General features: G+C 39.5%; 1 protein-coding gene across 2 annotated transcripts in view; it reads right to left on the minus strand.

The window, feature by feature from the left end:
* LOC117581484 (teneurin-a) overlaps positions 1–19,347 on the minus strand; it is a 111,687-nt gene that overhangs the window by 33,358 nt on the left and 58,982 nt on the right. Inside the window, exons 4-10 of one of the 2 annotated variants that reach the window (XM_034268726.1) lie at positions 14,257–15,525; positions 13,606–13,800; positions 11,557–11,766; positions 10,119–10,304; positions 7,130–7,276; positions 6,860–7,067; positions 4,435–4,461 (exon numbers count right to left, since the gene is read on the minus strand). In XM_034268726.1, the coding sequence (XP_034124617.1) occupies positions 4,435–4,461; positions 6,860–7,067; positions 7,130–7,276; positions 10,119–10,304; positions 11,557–11,766; positions 13,606–13,800; positions 14,257–15,525 (2,242 nt within the window). The remainder of the gene's footprint in view (positions 1–4,434; positions 4,462–6,859; positions 7,068–7,129; positions 7,277–10,118; positions 10,305–11,556; positions 11,767–13,605; positions 13,801–14,256; positions 15,526–19,347) is intronic. The other variant, XM_034268727.1, reaches the window with a different exon arrangement.

A 19,347-nucleotide genomic window follows, 5' to 3' on the forward strand; every position in this document is an offset into this window, starting at 1 on the left:
TTTTTTTTTTCTATTGTTAACAATTTTTGCATTCGCGTCTGCAAGTAGCAAGAACTTTTTACAATGGACCTGGCCGAAAGGGCGCCTGATGGCGCTGGCCCATTGTTCCTGATCCTCTACCGCATGCCGCAGTCGCAATCCCAGTCCCAGACCCTGGCTCAGTCCCTGCCCCATCCCTTTTCAAAAAGATGCCACTTGAGTACTACAAAGGCACAACACAAAAAAAAAATAATTTATAGAAACCCAAGAAAGAAAAGAGGTAAAAGGAAAATAGCCAGCAGAAGCAGCAACAAAAACGAGGCAAACAAAGCTAATCCAATGCCAAAGACGAGGACGATGTCGACGACGCACCGTCTTCCAAACACCCTCCCTCCCTCCCCTCGCCCGCAGCCTCACTCTCCGACACATCTATATTCTGCTTCGTTGCTTTTTCTTATGACATACCCGTATCACATTTACTTTGGCTCTATCGTAAAGGTGACGATTACAGCAGTGAAGGGAACAAGAAGAAGCATTCGAGCCAAGTCACGCAGTTTCCATTGCATCATCATCTGTTGTCCCTCTTTTACTCCCACTTCATGGTATCCTTTATGACAGGATGCCATCGGTTTCTTTCTTATTTTCCTCATAATATCTAAGAAGACGAGAGTGTATTATGGCTATGAAGATGCGTCTATAACCCATAAAGTATCTTTTTAAATATAGTCCTTTCAACGTCAACATCCAATGATACTTTTTCAATCTTTTTTCTTTGGAAGTAAATTGAAAAGTGTGTATGTACGTACATATGTAAATATATGATATTTTGAACAGATCCTTCTTCTAGATTTACAATTTGTGTTTGAAGACATAGTACCCTATTATCCTTTTCGTGTAAGTAATAAAATGTTATTAAAGTCTAAATAACGTACAACATATACATACATATGTATATATATATATATATATATATATATATATGTACATACAGTATATAATATATGATATAGGAGGAGCTATGAGGGCATGAAATGTGGGAAAGATTTTTCAGAAAATTCGGTTTCTTGCGCTATTGCCCTGTAATTTCGTTGCGCTCGTGGTGTCGGTAGCGAAGGCTGGCACACAGGCTACGGAACAGCAAGAACAACATCTACGAGTACCCTCAACACCCTTTTAGACACTATACTCGCAGCACACTTTGCTGTGTGCAGCATGCTTGCCTCACCACAACAGGATAGACGGAAGATGGCAATTCAAGGACTGCAAGGATAGCAGGGACAACAAACTGCTAAAAGGAGGAGACATTTACCGTGCGCTGCAACAAAAAGTTGAATAGAGCATAAGTGACTATGCCTAAATATATACTTAAGCTATTCCCTCAACCTATATCATTATGGCTGGCTTTAGCTTTATCGAAAGAGCCGTTGAAAGGTACGTAGTATGTATCGCAGAAACAGGGCACAACGCACTAAGCTGATTACATTCGGGTTGCGGTTTACTTTGGTTTTTGCTATCGAGGAGGATGGTTCCCAGAGGTTATTCCAATTGAAAGGAACAATATCCAGAGATGGCGATGGTTTTTTATTCAATAACTCTAGCGAAGGGTTACTTCATTAGCCGGACTTATCTTTTTATTAGTTGAAGGCTCAACGCCCAGCCCTGCCCCGGTGTGATCGATTATAAATTAAGGCTCTTTATTTTTTCAATTTAGATTTAGTTGGACATAAAACAGTTTTTTAATAAAAACATTTTTATACCCTATCCTAGTTGGGGCTTCAAACTTTACCGAGAAGAGTTCCATTGATTGTCGTGTAGAATTGAAGTTTTCATTGGGCTGCAGAGGGTTTTCGGTATTGTATATTATGGGACACGCTTTTGATTCATATAAAAGCTTTTATATGCATAAATTCACAAATATCTATTCAATTTAGACCGCCTGGTGCAAGTACATACCACAAGGCTAGGGTATTCCAAGCTTCGGCCTGCCGAAGTTAGGCTTCCTCTACTCTTTTCTCATAATTAAATTTACGCTTATCACATTTTCCCAATAGCCGTGAAAAATACCACCTTTTAGCGCAGACAGTTCAAAGATATTTAGTAGAAAAAATTAAAAAATTAAAGCATGGAAACCGAACAAAGAAACACAGAACTTGATAAAATAATTTGCATTCTGAATTTTTTAAAACAAATTTTTGTTCCTTGCTTATTTTTTTAAATTGTTTTGTGTGCTTTTATTTAGCTATATATATTTTTTTATACAGCTTTAATGGAGATATCTCTGTGTTGGCGGTGGGATGGATGGATGGATGGGTGGGTTTATGCGATTGTGTGGGCGAGTTTTGTTGTATTTGGAAAACATATAAACAAATGGCTTAGACGCAGACAATAGGGACATTTAGGGATACGTTTAGGTGTTTATTGGGATATTTATTTATTTGTTTCATATTTTTACTGTCTTTAACTTTTTGATCTTTTCTTTTTTTTTTTGTTATATTTGTTGGTTTTTGTTTTAAGTTGAAACATATAGGGATATAAAGATGTTTGCTTTCGTTTTACTTGAGTTTTTCGCTTAAGTATGGACTCGTATATACTCGGATTGTATATTTTTTGATTTTTTTTTTACAGCTGCATTTCTGTCAGATGTTGATCTGCGGGAGGTTTTTATTTTGGGTTTTGGAGAAGGAATACCTAACTGGTAGATCGAGCAAGTGAGGACATACTCTCTGGTATCGGGGTCTGTTTGCTGATTCTGTTTTTGTTTACATATTTCTTTAAATTTATTTATTTTTTTTTCTTAACACAAAATAAACAGATAACATATAATCGGTAATCGAAAAAGATAACTAATAAAGTGATTCACATTTAATGAGATTTGTTTACCTTAAGAAGCTTTGATCAAATTCAAACAAAATATAAACAAACAAAATACACGGAAACTTAAATATTGAGAGAAAGTGGAAAATTATGGGCTAAACAACTTAAAAACGATATGGTGTAAGTGACTGTAAGACTGTGATTGAGATAGATAGTCAGATAGAGAGAGAAATATTGTTGAAGTGAAGTGTCTAAAGAACGTCTAGGAAATGAAATGAAAAATTCCTTTCCAAGAGACTACATGCCAAATTAATGAGAAAATATAGGAGGAAAAACGATGGGCATTAACTGAATAGGCAGATAGATATCAGGATGATTTGTGGCGGATGGGTTTCTGTTTTGGGTTAGTGTGAGTGTTAATACTGTTTATTGATTGATTGGCAAACGGAAAACAAAAATGGGAAATCAAACTAAATACACATATAGACACGGTACACATAACACATACAATTATATATATATATATATATATAGTATATATATATATGTTATACATATTTTTGGGGGATATATACATATCCATATATCGATATTCGGCTATTTTCAATTATCATTTTTCCTTAAAAAAAAGTTGAAATTAACAACAAAATATGCAAAAAGAATAAACAAAATATATCCATGAAATGTAAGTGCGCGGTAGTGGGGTACAAGTACAGTGGGGGTCTGTGAGGTACAAAATTATGAATGCATTTTTCATTATTATTTTATTTTCTTGTCTTTTGTATGTTGTATTTGTTGTTGTTGTTGCAGTTTTAGTTGATGTGTTATATTTACATGAATGCTTTTGACTTTTCGATATTTTTTTAAACTGAGTTTTTTGTTTTCGTATGTCAAAATGTAATTTAAAATCAACAAAATGGCATTATAGGACAAGCAAGGGAAGCGCAACGAGCTGAAAGCAGGAAATGGAGATGGGAGCAGAATGGTCTACATATCTGGCTCATTTGAAAAGTAATTACAACTGAAAGGAAGCCGAATGCTTGCAAAAGATGCAGATGACCATTTACCACTGGCCATGGAAATCACAGAAAACTCGTAATACATATTTTATATTGTAACAGATTTCGAGGAAAATTGTCATCTATCAAACTTGAAATAAAAGGAAGTCTTTGTGACTTTGTGATTCTTTCTTTGACTACTTGATAACATTTTACTTCGATTTTGAGTATTTTTATTTGATCTTGGAGCTTTGAAAAAGCTCTGATCCCTAAGATTGTTGTTAGCTGTAAATAAGAGGGAAAGATCGGGTAGACAGCGGATGGGATTCGGTAATATGATACATGTATGTACGTCTTAACTTGTGGGATGAAAAAAAATCGCCTTGCGGTTCGGATGCATTTTACGTTATGAGAACTGAAATCGAACAAACTAGTCGGGTACAAGATGCGTTCTGTTGATGAATGGATGGATGGATGTTTGGATGAGGGTAACATAAAATCCAGAATCAACTGAAGAAGATGCGACTATAACAAAGAATTTTGTTTTGGTTTTTCTTTTTTGTTTGGGAAACCCAAATGGTTACACCTGTGTTTCTTTTTCAAGTGTTTTTTGTTTTTTATTTGTACTTTTTTTTTGACTTACCAAGGTGTGAACGAGCTCCAGAAGAGACTACAAATTCACGGGTAGAAAACGTAGGTTTTTTTTTAAATTTATTTTTTTGATTTGGATATTGATTTGCATGTGGGAAATGCATTTCGGTTGGTGTTGAAATACGATTTAGATTTGATTTTTGTTTTAGCACACAACATGAAGGTATCGAGCCACAGCAACAGAGTAGGACAGTACACAAGTAATTGACAGGACAATAAAAAAGAAATTAAAAGACAAAAATGCGTTTCGTTAACGAATTATTAAAACTTTAATATTGCTTAAGAATTTGTAATAATTTTCTGGTATTTTTTTATATTTTTTTTTTACTTTTAGCATACCTAAAGTTGAGATTTTTACTTGTATAGCTTAGTGAACGAAAGAGTAAAGAAACAAAACAAAAAAAACAGTAGACACATAAAAAAATAAACTCAAAAAACACATTTGACAAACACACTTAGTCTGATGGTGAGACGAAGACGAAGACGAAGACAGAGACGGAGTTCGGCAGACATCTTTAGGGTTTTGGTTTCATCTTGGTTGGTTTAGTATGGTTAGTTGGTTAATGCACGAACAAAATGTAATGAAAGGAAAATGAAAGTTTAAATGAAACTGAAACTACGCGTTGACTATGAAGTCAAATAAATCAAATCGATTCGCTCATATTTCCACCTTTCTTTGGGAATCCTCAATTCGATCTAGGCATCAGCGAAGTTATTATCCGGGGATGTAATCGTAACAAAAATGGAAACCGAAATCGAAATCAAAGCAACAACAAAAGAGTTCACGCTAAATATTCAAGAACTATAAATATATATATATATGTATACACTATCTGCAATATATATTTCAAAGGTAATCTGAACGTTAAGGAAATCAACAGAAAGCAAATTAAATATAAAGTAAACTTCCAAACTGTTAGCTAGGTCTTTGACCGCAGCTTTAGTTAGAGCTAGGACTATGATTGGAGATCATACATACATATACTTATCGTAGAGATTTTCTTTAGTCTTATATATCCGTCTTTTATAGAATTTAATTTCATTTTTTTCAAGTTTTATTGTTGTTTTTTTTTGGTTTTTTTTTTGGGTAAGACGAACACAAGGGGTAGTACACTAGACAACACACATACTCAATTAAGTGCTATCATTATATATTCGCTTTTGATGATTTTTTGGCTTTTCTCGTATTGCTCTGAATTTTTTATTTTTGTTTGAGAGAATTGTTTTGGCTTGAAAAAATTAAAACGAAGAATCAAATCGAAATGAAATATTTACTGATATTTCGCATACGTAAATCAAGAAAATCAACTAAATGGTAAAATAATCAAAATAATACAAATAACTCTATCTTTTTCGATCTGATCTTTATCTGATCCGATCCCAGGCAGGCAAGAAAAGAAAAAGCTCAAATCTCCAAATATGTTCTATATTTTATTCGGAAGTCAACGAAAAAATAAAACAGAAATCCCAAACAGAATTCAAGATATCAACAGAATATCCCCGAAAAAATGCAGGTACAGAAGGAACCGGAACTCAGAGGAACAAGAGAAAAGAAAACGCCAAAAATTAAACAATTTGTCTTTTTTCTTTCTTCATTTTAACATATTTTTAGCGCTTAAATGATAGACTCATTGAGGGGAGAGAGGCGTACGGGATTGTGGGAATGTGAATGGGTTAAGATTTTTTACTTTTTAGCTTTGGTCTTCATTTTTTTTTGCTTTCAATTTGATCGATTTTTTGATTGATTGAGACTACTTGAAGTGTATTTAGTTGAAAAACTGGTAAACAAAAACAAAATAAATTTTTTTTTTGGTTTCTGTTTTGGAAACTATTTTGGTGAAAAGCATAAGATAAAAAGATTTAATATGTGTACATGTGTGAATATATAGATCGATATGGTGTTCAATACGGATGTATATAGGCACACATATAGGAACATCCATATATGTAAATAATTTGAGCTTTTTCTCTTCATTGCACCCATAAAGCTTAAAGAATACACACAGAACCGAAACGGAAAAAGTTCAAACGAGATTCCAATGTAAAGTTTATAATTATCTGCGGGCCGGGCAGATCGTTCTGCCTTACGTTCTCATTTTAGGTGCAAGATGAATGACGCCGCGGCCTGCAACCGATTCACCAACTAAACTTATAGCGAACGTAAAATGGAAACGTTAATGGTAACGGAAACAATAGATTCAAACACAGGAAGGAAGTGCTAGATTCGCTCAATGGAGGGCAAGAACCTGTAACTTATATGTCTATATTTCCCTGTAGGCCTAGACTGCGCACTAAGAATTAGACCCGTATCTATTATGTACATATTTGTAAACATATTGAGATATATGGATAAATGGGCCATCTCTATTTGGTATAGTCTTGTAGGGGGTTACTTATCGCTATGGTTGGCCACTTACTTTTCGCTGTACTCATCCATGTGGGCGTACGATTGCACAGAGTTTTCCTCGATTAGGAACTTGACGCGCTGGTAGAACGAGGCCGTCACCGAGGGCGGCTGCTTGCGGAGCAACACCTCTACGGGATCGTTAGAGGACAGGCACATGATGTGCTCCGAGCAGGCCGGATGCGAGCAGCACTCGCTGTCAGAGCAATCAGTCATCCCATCTGGAAACGGAGATAAAGACCTTCGTAACAGGAGTGTATGATTAAATTTTACCCCCACTTACCGCCATCATTGTCAATGTTGTCCTTGCAGTTAAGTTCCAGGGCTATCGAGCAGTCGCTTCCAGCCCAGCCTTCGATGCAGTCGCATCGGTATTCGCCGTTCTCCAGGGTGCACTGTCCATGTCGAGAGCAGCCGTTCTCGCAGCCAGCTAGGGATTCGATATTAATGATTTTCGATCAGTAAGAGCATTTTAAAATGGCAATTTAAAAAATAAATATTTAAAAATTTTTTAAGGAGAACACTGTTGCTTGGTGTTGTTGGCAAAAGCCCATGTTGTTCGCACCGCCCATCGGCTATGCCAAAACCATATTATAATACCCAGATAAAGGTAAAAATAATATATTTAACACCTGTGGCCGGATTATCTATCAAATACCTTAAATGGCTGCAATATTAATATAAGACTACACGTTAAGTGGAGTTCCAGTTTGGAAATGGTTTGTTCGGTTTAATACAGAGTACACCTCCCGAAAGCTGGGCCTTCAAATTGAATGATAACATTACAGTCCACCAATCTATCCACCATCACACCTAGATGTTCCACCTCATTGTCGACATCATGAATATAAAAATAATTTTAATGTTTGCACACTCACTCCGTCGAGCAAGGGATAGAAGGAAAAGCAAAGTAAACCTTTGGCGTCATCATCATCAGCGAACACTCAACGGAATGTTCGACAAACATAAAGACCCAACCATACGTAGCCTACCGATAGATTATTTTCTGTCTCCTTTACTCTTTGCTCTTCTTTTCCCTCTTCTCTCGTCGTTTGGCCTTTATTTGTTTGTCCCACGATAGCATTTCACGCAAAGTTAATGTTACTTGACATGTGTCATTTGCAAAGGGAGAGACGGTTCTGGTAAAGCCCTGCTAACCCAGCTTCCGTTATGTTAAAAGTTTGCGGTGCATAAAATTACTACCTTAGGTAGGCTAACTGACTACCTCTTTACGAGTCTCTAAGCCTGTTTTCTCCGTTCTTGCATCCTGAGTGCGTGTTTGGCCACACATATTGCAAATAACAGCAAGAGTTGTCACAAATTTTAGAGCATGGTCCAGCTCCCCATTCTGACAGTATGGGTCCGACATCAGCGAAATCTGTGAAATGCCAACTGGCTCTGAGTAGGATCGAACTCAAAAATCAAGGAAGCCCATTTCCCCAAGGAAAATTTTTTTGTACAGTATAGTTTCTAATCTAGTCTAATTAAGGCTCATTTCATGTGTAACAAAGGGCGTGCATACACACACTGCACACACCAGTACCCCCTTTCTAACAATACCAGGTGGTAATCATTATAAGCGGTATAAAAAAATTATACCTTAACGATTACCTGTCAAGTTATATCGAAATATTCGCAATATAATGATTAATTTTGAGTTATATCTTAGTACTCACTCAATAATGAGCAAAAATGTAAAACTCAAGAAATAATAATTAGTCGTTGAGTTTTATTTTTTGCTCAAAAATAAAACTCATAGCCAAGAGCAGCAGCCACACGCATAAGAGGAATACGATCTCTTATCTTTTACGCCTTTATGAAAACATTCATTGCTTATGTTCTTGATGAACTCATTTGCCGAATATGGCTGCCCACTTTTCTTTGGAGTAGAAGCTACTTTATGCAAAATTCAATATTAAATGAATATGTACATACATATATATAAATAAATTGCACTAGGAAATATTTTTATTTTACATTTTTGTTTAAATTGTTTTTATTATTATGGTTGCTCTTGTCTCACTGATGAAGAATAAATATAACTTTTGTATTTTCTAGGTAAGATGGAGTCACAATTTAAAGTTGAGATTTATTTTTGAGCAAAAAAAAGGAAGCAGATCGTGGATGAGAGAAGAATGTGCAAACAACTAAAAAAAACGACAAGAGGCGTGTGAGACGCTTCTTAAGCGGTTTTTTGTCAAATTTTACATTTTTTCTTCATCTGTCATCTACATCGACAACACTTCTCACTCCAACACGCTTCTTTAGCTCGCCCCCCTTCCCTAGAGCCACACACTGCAGAGTCATGGCAGAGGCAGAGACGCGGCAGAGGCAACGGCCGCGCACTGCAGAAGCATAGTGTGAATGAGAGAATGTGAAAAAACAACAAAAGCTGCTGGACGGGTTGGGTTTAGCCACTGCAAATAATATTAATGATCTACATATATGGCTATTATAATGATCCAATCGGATCCCAATTCGGTGATCTGTAGATATGGTCATTCCCTACGGAATGGCGTTTTTATTTTTCTCTTATCTTCAAAATGTTGGATATGAGAGACTTTCGCCCTGTGTGGAAGCGGAAGGGGGCAGGGCCAAATTCTGAAATGCACTTATCACAGCAGTCTGGATGCAAAATTGGGTGGCTCCAGCTCTGATAGTCTCTGGTACTAGCCGACAAACAAAACGGACGGACAGACGAACAGACGGACAGACATACATAGTCTCGGCTTTTGACGCTAGTCAAGAATTTATATACCTTGTGGGGTCGGAAACGTTTCCTTACATCCATAAATACTTTCGAGAACAAGTACAATATAACCTAATTGCTCAAATACATGACAGCAGAAACATTAATAGAGGATAAGGTAGGGGTACAGCGACTGTGGATAAGGAACTCAGACTGGGACAGGAACTGTGGATAAGGGAGAGGCAAAAGGCTGTAGCAATTGCAATAGCTATGGCAATAGCAATGGAAGTGGCATTTAGAAAAACCACCGCAAAGTTGTTACTGCTTCTGCTGACGATTTTTTGCTGGCTTTGGATAGCCGGCTCCGACATTTAGCGACAGTGTTGTTGCAACAGCAGCGACTGTGTTTGCTGCCAATGCCACTGTCGCTTGGCAGGGAATGTATTTGAAATCGATTGACATGCAGCGGGTAGCAAAGGATGATCGATGGGTTTGGGTCGAGCCCAAAAGACCGCCAAGGAAAGAGAACAGCCACAGCAGATTTAAAAATGTTTAATTTTTTTATTTTAATTTCTGTACTTACGCAGGGTGCAGTGCCTGCCATTCCATCCCTGAGAACAAACGCAGGTCCCGTTCTTGCATTGACCATGCTCCGAGCATCGAGCATCGCAGGGCAGCTGATCGCACAAGTTGCCCGTCCATCCAGTGTTGCAGCGGCACTTACCGGACTCGCACACTCCGTTCCTACCGCAATCCAGACTGCAAACAGCTGTGAAGAAGAAAAAGAGAAGCTATTAAGGTATACGTAATAATAATACAGAGCTAAGGTCTGTGTCTAGCAATTCGTTGTGATTGCTCCACACATTTGGCCATATGCTCGTTTAAATTCATTAAAACTCTCCAAGACATCCATCAGGACCAACCATCGCCATGTTGTCGGAGGAGGAGCAGGAATTAAATTGGAACGGCAGGAGGTGCGTACAACGGTTGAACCATAAAAACAACATTATAAATGTTACATGAAAGTGGTACGTGCCAACAATCTCCGCCACTCCAACACCCATATACCGCCATATGCCCAAAACAGAAATGCGAAGGGCTCATGGTGTATGAATAAATCTAGAGTGGATTGAACTACGCGTTCGTTCATGACACTTTCTTCTAACTGAGTTAGGAGTTGCTCTTGCCTTGTGCTAGTTCAGAATTTGTTTAATTTTTGACAAGAAACATTTATAGATGGTTTATCTATTTTTCATTATTTCTCTGTTCTCTGTTTAATTTTTGACAAGAAACATTTATAGATGGTTTATCTATTTTTCATTATTTCTCTTATATATTTTTAATTTCATTCACGAATCGATAGAAATTAGAGTTTATTGCTGGAATTATTTGTAATTTAAAATTTTTCCCGAGTGATTCCTTATAATTATAACTGAAAAATGTGACTTAAAAGTTTGTTCCCCTCGATGAACTCTTTCTTGGGTTCAATCTGTCCCATTTCTGTGGAAACCTTTATAGATTGGTTATGGATTTTTTCATTCAGGAATCGACTTAAGCATTGTCCCGGCTAACTGATTTAGTGCCTTAACTTATGGCTTGGTTCTTATTCAGGAGCGGAGCGGGACCGTAGAGGGACTTTTTAACAGTCGCAGACGAAAATTTATAATATGTTTCAGCTCTAAAAGGGGGTCGGAGGTCAGGAGCACCATCCAAGGATAAAAGTGAAGCTGAAGCTGGGAAAAACCTGGATATTAAATAAATAATAAATGTTTATGAAGCTCTGCTTCATTACGTCTGCAGTCGAGACTACACCTACATATATTACCACCTGCATGGCATGCTGGTGCTAAAAAATTGACGCAAATTAGGATTGCGTGCCAATGAAAGAAGCAGACGTGTCCTTTGGCCATTTTGTGGCTTCGTAAGCGTCTTGTTTTATTGAGATTATCCCCAGATCCAGGGCCATGTCCATATCCAGATTCAGATACTCTTTCTGCGAGGTTCTGCGTGAGGGTACCTACCTTGCGAACAATCCGGTCCCGTCCAGTGGCGCTCACACACACACTGGCCAGTCTCCAAGTCGTATGTTCCGTGCTCGGAGCAGCCTGGCAGGCACTGGTAAACCTGCTGATCAATCGTGCCACAGTCTTCGCCCTGCCACCCGGCCTTGCAGTAGCACTGTCCTGCCACACAGGTTCCATGCCCCGAGCACAATGGATCAAGGCAGTCATCTGTGCGACGCAGGTGAAGAGGGCGCATTCGGGAATGGTAGATTGGTTGATGGTTGTTTGAAGCGGGTGGAGAGAAAGAATACAAAACATTTGTTAGTCGCACACGTATGCACCATGTAGATATGAATATAGGTATATTTCTGAGGTGGGTGTACAAAGAAAAAGACAGACAAACGGTATGATAAGTGAACACTCAAAAGAAGGCAAAATGAACCATAGATAGTATCGAATGTTTCCCACGAATGTGCAGAGCTATAAAACCTAATCCTGGAACTATAATTAAAACAACATTTTATTTTCAGATCCGAGCTCTAAAAGTGATCAACAGCATCTGCATATTATCCTTTTTATGTGTTGTATCGTGTAATTGATGGAGTGTGTACCCTGACTCCTTCGAGAGGAATGCGAATGAAGAATGAGTCGTGACAGTCTTGTCCACACAAAAAGCTTGGCCCCATCAAGGTGTCCATTTGGCTTATGTTTCCACCAGCTCCTTCTTCTTCCATCTTTCTTTCTTTCTGTTTCTTATCCTGGTCAACACTGATACACATACAACATGATAAGTATGTTAGACACGTACAAAAGTGGTCATTAAAATGAAATTCCAGTTTAGTTCAAGTTGGTGAATTTTGCGCAGTTGTTGCAATTTTTTGCTGGCTCCTGCTTGTTGTGCTCAAAACTCAATGCTCCATGACCCCTCGGCAGGGCCGACTTAAAGTTCGCTCCTTGTTTACACCCACCCCCCGGCATGTGTATGAGGAATATGCCTTCGACATATAAATTCGATTTTATACGTTTTATGTTTGCTCAACGTTTTCCTTTCCTTCGTCTTCTGTTTTCTCTCATTCATTATTTGTTTTATTCTTTTTGTTTCTGTTCCCGTTCCCGTTTTTGTTTCGGATTCTGTTTGTTGTGTCCCTGTTTGTTTTCGTATGCCAGTGGCACAGAGGCCACAGTAAGCATATAAAAAATGGTAGCAAGGATATGGCAACGGGGTACACAGAGGCATTTCGGAGCCATGTATTGTAGAATGTTGCATTTTATTCGCATTTTGTTGTTGGTTGTTTTACAACCTACGAACCAGAACGATAGAGTGCCAGTGTTTATTGTTTTTATTGACACGTATGTAAGCGGCGATGGAGAGTGGAGAAGCGTAGCTTTATGGGCATGTACTTTATAAGGATTAAAGTTCACATACTCGTTGCTTGGTTTTATACTTTAACTCTCAATCTCTCTGTGCACCTTGAAAACTAAGTATTACCAACTTGAGCCCAACATTCGATAAACCTATATTTTCCTCCAAAGCAAAAATGCATATACTTTTGAAGTTGGTTAAGTCACTGGCTCTTTTCTAACTTTTTTGTATTTTTAAAATACTTTTCTCCTGAAAATCGATTTACTAATTTGTTTCTATTGTTGTTTCTCTTGAGAGCTATTCAACAGGTTTTTATTTTACATGGAACTTTTTAAATTTCAATCTGTGTGCGTCGCCGAGACGCCAGGAGCATTCAAAGACTCGTATGGGTAGATTGGAGCCGAGAAAACTCCACCTCCCCCTTTTAAATGAAGGACTGAAACATGTTTTGCATTTCTTTGCAAAATTTCACGATATTGAGCAGGAGCATGAGCCGATTTCGGCATAATACCTGCAATATTTTTGCATCCACTTTAGTCGTCCCATCATCTCCCCATTCCTACCCGGGAGTGGCGTTCTTATCGGCCCAGGACGCAGGAAACAGGTCACTAAACTGGAAACCAGAGAACGAGGGCCGGAGAGACACAAAACTCAAACATTTTTATGCCAAGTAAGCATAACGGAGGAGAGACCTTGACACTTACGTTGATCGCAATACGGTCCCTTCCAGCCGCGTTCGCAATGGCACTCTCCCTCGATGCACCGCCCGTGGCTGGAGCAGTTGGGGACCTCGCACTCGCCAACCGGAATGTCGCACTCGGCTCCTTTCCAGACGTCCTCGCAGTGGCAGACGCCGCCACCATAGTGGCCATGCGCCGAGCACAGCACCGGACAAACGCCTGCAAAATAACGGAAATAGAAGGCATCAGTTCCAGTGAAAAGGGGTGGAAAAATATGGCAAAAAGTGGGAAAAAGGGGGAAAGCAAATAAAAATAAGATCTGAACCTGAACAGTGGGTCGAGGATGGTTAAAATTTGACAGGTGAACATGCTGGTAACAGGCGGCAAGGACTGCGGCTCTACTGTTATGTATGTGAGCGAAATACGCCGTTTTTTAAAGACTAAAGAGGAAATGAAAATATTTTCAGAGTCTATTTAAAGAAACCAAATCCAGAGCCCTAACCACTGTTCCCTTAAGGAATACGTCTAAGTAGCCGCCGAAAACTTTCAGAGTGGATTTGGCTTCTTGGTTTTTCCTTTGCGGAGTATCGGAAAAGGAGGTGTTGACAGGTCAACTTATGGCATGACCCAAACACAAAGAAATGAAAAGGGGGAAACGGATATTCGGAGACTCACTTTTAGAACAATCGACGCCTTGGTAGCCATCGATACAGTCGCACTTTCCCAGGTAGCAACTTCCACGACCGGAGCAGTCGTTTGGGCAGGTGGTGCTGACGCCTTCGGCCTCTTCGGCCAGTAGCGAGACGGAGTGGGCCACCAACTCGTCGTTGTAGACGGAAATAAACCAGAGTCCAGTGTCAAGATACTGCAGCAGCGAAACGTTCACAGTCATCGCGTCTATGTCGAGGGCGGGCAAGCCGCCACCATCTACAGCCGAGCGCTTCTTGACTTCATGGGGATGCTGTGTGTACTGTGGATTTTGCTGCTGGAAGTGGATCTGTCGTTGTAGGTGCTTTGCCGTGTCCAGAGGCGTTTCGACATCGAAGAATTCGCCAGAGTCGGGGTCGTCGTTGCTTGCATCGTGGTCTTGCTCCTCGTAACTGAATTGTGGTCTTGTCCGTGTCGCGAATCGGTCTTGGAGGTGCTGCTGCTGCTCGTTGAGGTACACCGCGTCCCAGTCTTTGCCGGCGATCGTCGAGGCATTTCTCGGGCTGCGACGGTGCCGCAGGTGACTGTCCAGACGCCCGCCCTTGATGAACTCCACAAAGTCATGCTGCGTAACCGACGGGGCCACGTTCCGGCGCGAGTAGACGGCAAAGTGGGCGCCCCACGGCAGCGTAAAGTTGAAGCGAATAAAGGCTGGATGCTTGTTGCGGAACTCCAAAGTCCAAAACTGATAAGCTGGTATATTCGCGTGGTACACCTCGTTGAACTCCTTTAGCTCAACGACCTGCGGCCACTGTCCTCCTCCAAGCTGTGGCTGCAGCGCCTGGTGGTGGTGCATCCCGCTGCCACCCGCTTGGGCCAGCAGCATGTTGTGCTTTTGTCCGTTAAGGGAGCCTGGGCCAATACCCATAACGTTGCCAATTCCGCCTCCGTAGGTCAGTTGATGGTCCTGCAGCTGGGTGTTGGTCGCATCCATCGGCGTCAGCGGTTGGTTGATCGAGTGAGGCTGCTGTTGCTGGAGAAGCAACTGCTGCTGAATGCCTGTTACTCCGCCGCCTCCGGCACCGACCGCAGGTCCATTCAGTCCGTGTCCGTTGCTGCCATGTTCCGAGGTGCTGGTCTGTATCGATTCCTCCGTGGGATAGGCGGTGGCCCCGCCCACATTCTTGTCGTTTGCTTTGCCCCCCGGACCTCCGCGCAGATCATGAGGCTGTGACTTGACGTCCTGCACTAGGATGCAGTTGGTGCTGTCCATGTTCGGCTTCATCGAGCTGACAGCTATGTTAACGAAAAAGAGAACATACATATATATTAAAGAGTAAATAGGGTATATTGTATTTGTGGGGAATAAAGGATGTATGTAACGCACAGAAGGAAACGTTTCCAACCCCATAAAGTATATATATTCTTGATCAGCATCAATAGCCAAGTCGATAGAGCCATGTCTGTCTGTCCGTCCGTCCGTCTGTCCGTCCTTATGAGCGCCTAGTACTCAGAAACCATAAGAGATAGGGCAACCAAGTTTTGCATCCAGACTTCTGTATACTCACACTGTTACGAGTGTATTTCGAAAATGAGCCCCGCTTCCACAAAGAGCGAGTCTCCCACAGCCACAGTTTTGAAGAAAGAAAACTAAAAACGCCGTTCTGTAGGGAATGACCATATCTATCAAATCATTGAATTGTGATCCGATTCTATCATTATTATAGCCAGAATGAAGAAATTAATTAGAGAGACTGTGTCTCTAGGGGAGGGGCGCGAACTAAAGTAGCGTGTTGGCGTGAGAAGTGATGTAGATGTACAAATGTATGTATGTACAATTTTGTAAGAAAACGACTATATCGCAAGTTTAGTAACCATGGTTGCCCTTCTCCATGCATTTCCATGTGATTCGCTCCACCCCAATACGGCCACTTTGAAAAAAAGCTTACAAACTCGTCCCACAACTTTCCTTTTCGCTTTTTAATTATATCAATAAGAAATAACATTGTCTAAGAGGTGTCATCAATTTCATAAACATTTTCACGCACGTGAAATGAATTCCCCAAATGAATTCCAAATGACTCTGAGTGTAGCCATAACTTGTTCCTCGGGTTCTAGCTCGCCTTCTGTTGCAGCAGAGGCTTTGCCTTTTGGCTGGCTTTCGATTCGGCTTGGCCAAATATCGGCCAGAAATCGAGAGAGATGCTAGAGCGCTTTCCACCCATTCATCTGTTCCTAGGGCTGCTACCACCAGAGTGGAGCCGAATAGCAACCATTGGAAGGGTTTAGAGCTGCAATAGGGAAATAATGTCTCCTGTGGTGCTGTAGTTAATGGCCAGGCGACGCACAGTGGGGACTTCGGCCATTTCAGCTTGCTAAATTAATAACGTTTGAACGAATCAAGAAATCTTCGTAAAGTTTACTGAATTAAACAGAAAAATCTTTCAAAGTTTAGTCTGACCAATGCCATGATACTGCACTGTATCAAAGGTTTAAAATAAATAGTCAAAGTTCAACTTTGATTAAGGTTCTTATTTGCCTGTTTTCGGTGCACAAAAGGCTCAACTTATATTTTTATTTATCGAAAAATAAAGTTTAGTTGTATTTTAGCTAAACATAATAATTTTGAGTTTTGTTTTCAGCCAAATATAATTTACATATGTATAAATATAAACGTTACATTTCTATTAAATAACTGTTTGCAGATTTCTTTTTAGAGCTCCCATGTCCAACGACTGAAATATACGGAGATATTAGCATATGGACCCCATTTTTTGGCCTTTTTTCAGTTAGACTTAGACTCAGTTAGGGCCGTTTGGGTTCTATATCGATATAACTCATCATTGGATATATCTTAACCTTTTTGTGAAGTCCTGTGCTTCGAGCCGTTTGATATTGATATCAATTTCGGTCCCGCAAAAAACGTAAAAATACGATTTTGTATGGGATTTTAACAAAGTTCAGCCTGATCTGAGCATGTAGAAGATGCGTATTTTCATTGTATTCAAAGCTTTCCAACATTTTTCGGATTTTGCCACCTCTTTCTGGCTAAGGCTTCACTGTGCGGCGGCGGTGGTTTCAGCTGATCTGCATAACTGTTAATATATTAAATAGATTAGATATATGCACTAACGCCATATTAATATGCACACGAGTAAAAATCAAAAATCCCACTATCATCCTCAGTGCCATTTCCATTGTTCAGTATCGCAGCGGAGGGACGGACAAGAAAATGAACACACACACACACATGGACACGTTTGCATTTGGTCACCATTAGCTGCTGGCAGCGGCACTGGGTCCATCGTTTATCGATATCCATGACCAGCAATGTATGGCAATTGGCAGGGAATGCGGCGCCAGAAGGTCCAGTAAGCAAGGAACCAAAGAAGGAAATGATTAAACGACTCGCTTGCGCTTTGGATTTGTACCAAAACGAGCGAAAAGGATGGGTTTGAGATCCAAGGAATTCCAGGAAGAACATTTAAAAATATTTGTGGAATGCATTGAGGTAGGTGGATTGCCCAAGTAAGTGCCTGTGCTAGTGCACGAATTAAGCTCAAGGATTCGTTCAATTAAGATTTCTGGTAGTTTCACTTATCTCTTAAATACATAAAGTTGTTCCATCAATCATTAATTGATCCCTAGAGTCTATGTTTACTCAGGCAAAACACAGCGACTTCAATCACTTAACGGGACTTTTGAATGTGGTCCTTTTTCCTTTGCATATACCGATTGGAATTATATGAATATAATTAAATTACTATTATATACTACTACTATTATAGTTATCATATTATATTATATTAAATTTTATATAGATTTATTATTATATTATATAGTATAGTATTAATATTACTCTATACTATTAATACATATATTATATTAAATGTCTAATATGTCAGTATGTCGCTATGAGTAGGCATTCGTACATATGTACGTTTTTTTTGTATGTACGTACATATGTATGTTTGTATATATATATGTAAGTACATTCATATATGTACATGTGTACATATTAAGATAGCCTGAGCGACTAAACAAAAGACTTGACATAGTAAATAGGATAATTAATAAATCTGATATATAAAATATAGTAAATAAATAGTGAGGACACAAGAAATAAGTGTTTATATGAATATATTATTAATAAATCGCAATATCGAAAAAGGATGTTCGAATAGAAACAGTTCAACCCGAAACGAGTCAATCTCTCAGCCGAAGCTATCAGAAATTGTATGCAGGCAGGTTTTAGTGGAATAAAATGTAACAGGAAAAAAAAGCTTCATTTGACATGTAAATTTCTGCGCTGTTAGGACTCTACTCTTTAAGGTATTTTTCCAAGAAAAAAACGAATCCAAATGACACGAATGGGGATAAATAAAGTTCCAGAAAGTGGGGGCCAAGTATCATTAATAAATTAGGACTTCCCTCTGGACAAGGCTGGGTTTCATTTTTTCTGTTCTATTCGGTTACCAAGCTTTTCTTTCAAGTTTCGCCCACTCCCCTTTCGAGCACTGAACAGGCACTAGCGAACAGTGACGGACACACAATTGGATACCTTTGCGTGGGCAGGGACTGGGCCAGTCGACTGGCGCTGGGCCTGGCCTGGTCTGGTCCCAGCTTGTCTTTTCTGCCGTCAATCTTGTTCTTTTTTGGAGTTCACTAATTACATTTTATTTTATTATTTTTGTATTATTTTATTTTATACCCGGTACTCGAAAAGTAAATAGGGAATCTTGTATTTGTGCGAATAACGGTTGTATGTAACACACAGAAGGAAACGTTTCCGACCCCATAAAGTATATTATTGATCAGCATCAATAGCTGAGTCGATTGAGCCATTTCTGTCTGTCCATCCGTCTGTTCGTCCGTTTTGTTGAGCGCCTGGATCTCAGAAACCATAACAGCTACAGCCACAAAATTTTGCACCCAGACTTCGTATGCTCACACTGTTACAAGTGTATTTAAAAAATGAGCCACGCCCCCTTCCGCCCTCGCAATAGGGCGAAAACCTCCCAAACCTACAATTTTGAAGATAAAAGAAAACTAAACTAAACATTCCGTAGGGAATGGCCATATCTATCAGATCACCCGTCCCGCAGCTTATATTTGTTT

The sequence above is a fragment of the Drosophila guanche genome, unplaced genomic scaffold (genome assembly GCF_900245975.1).
Source record: "Drosophila guanche unplaced genomic scaffold, DGUA_6, whole genome shotgun sequence".
Lineage (NCBI taxonomy): Eukaryota > Metazoa > Arthropoda > Insecta > Diptera > Drosophilidae > Drosophila > Drosophila guanche.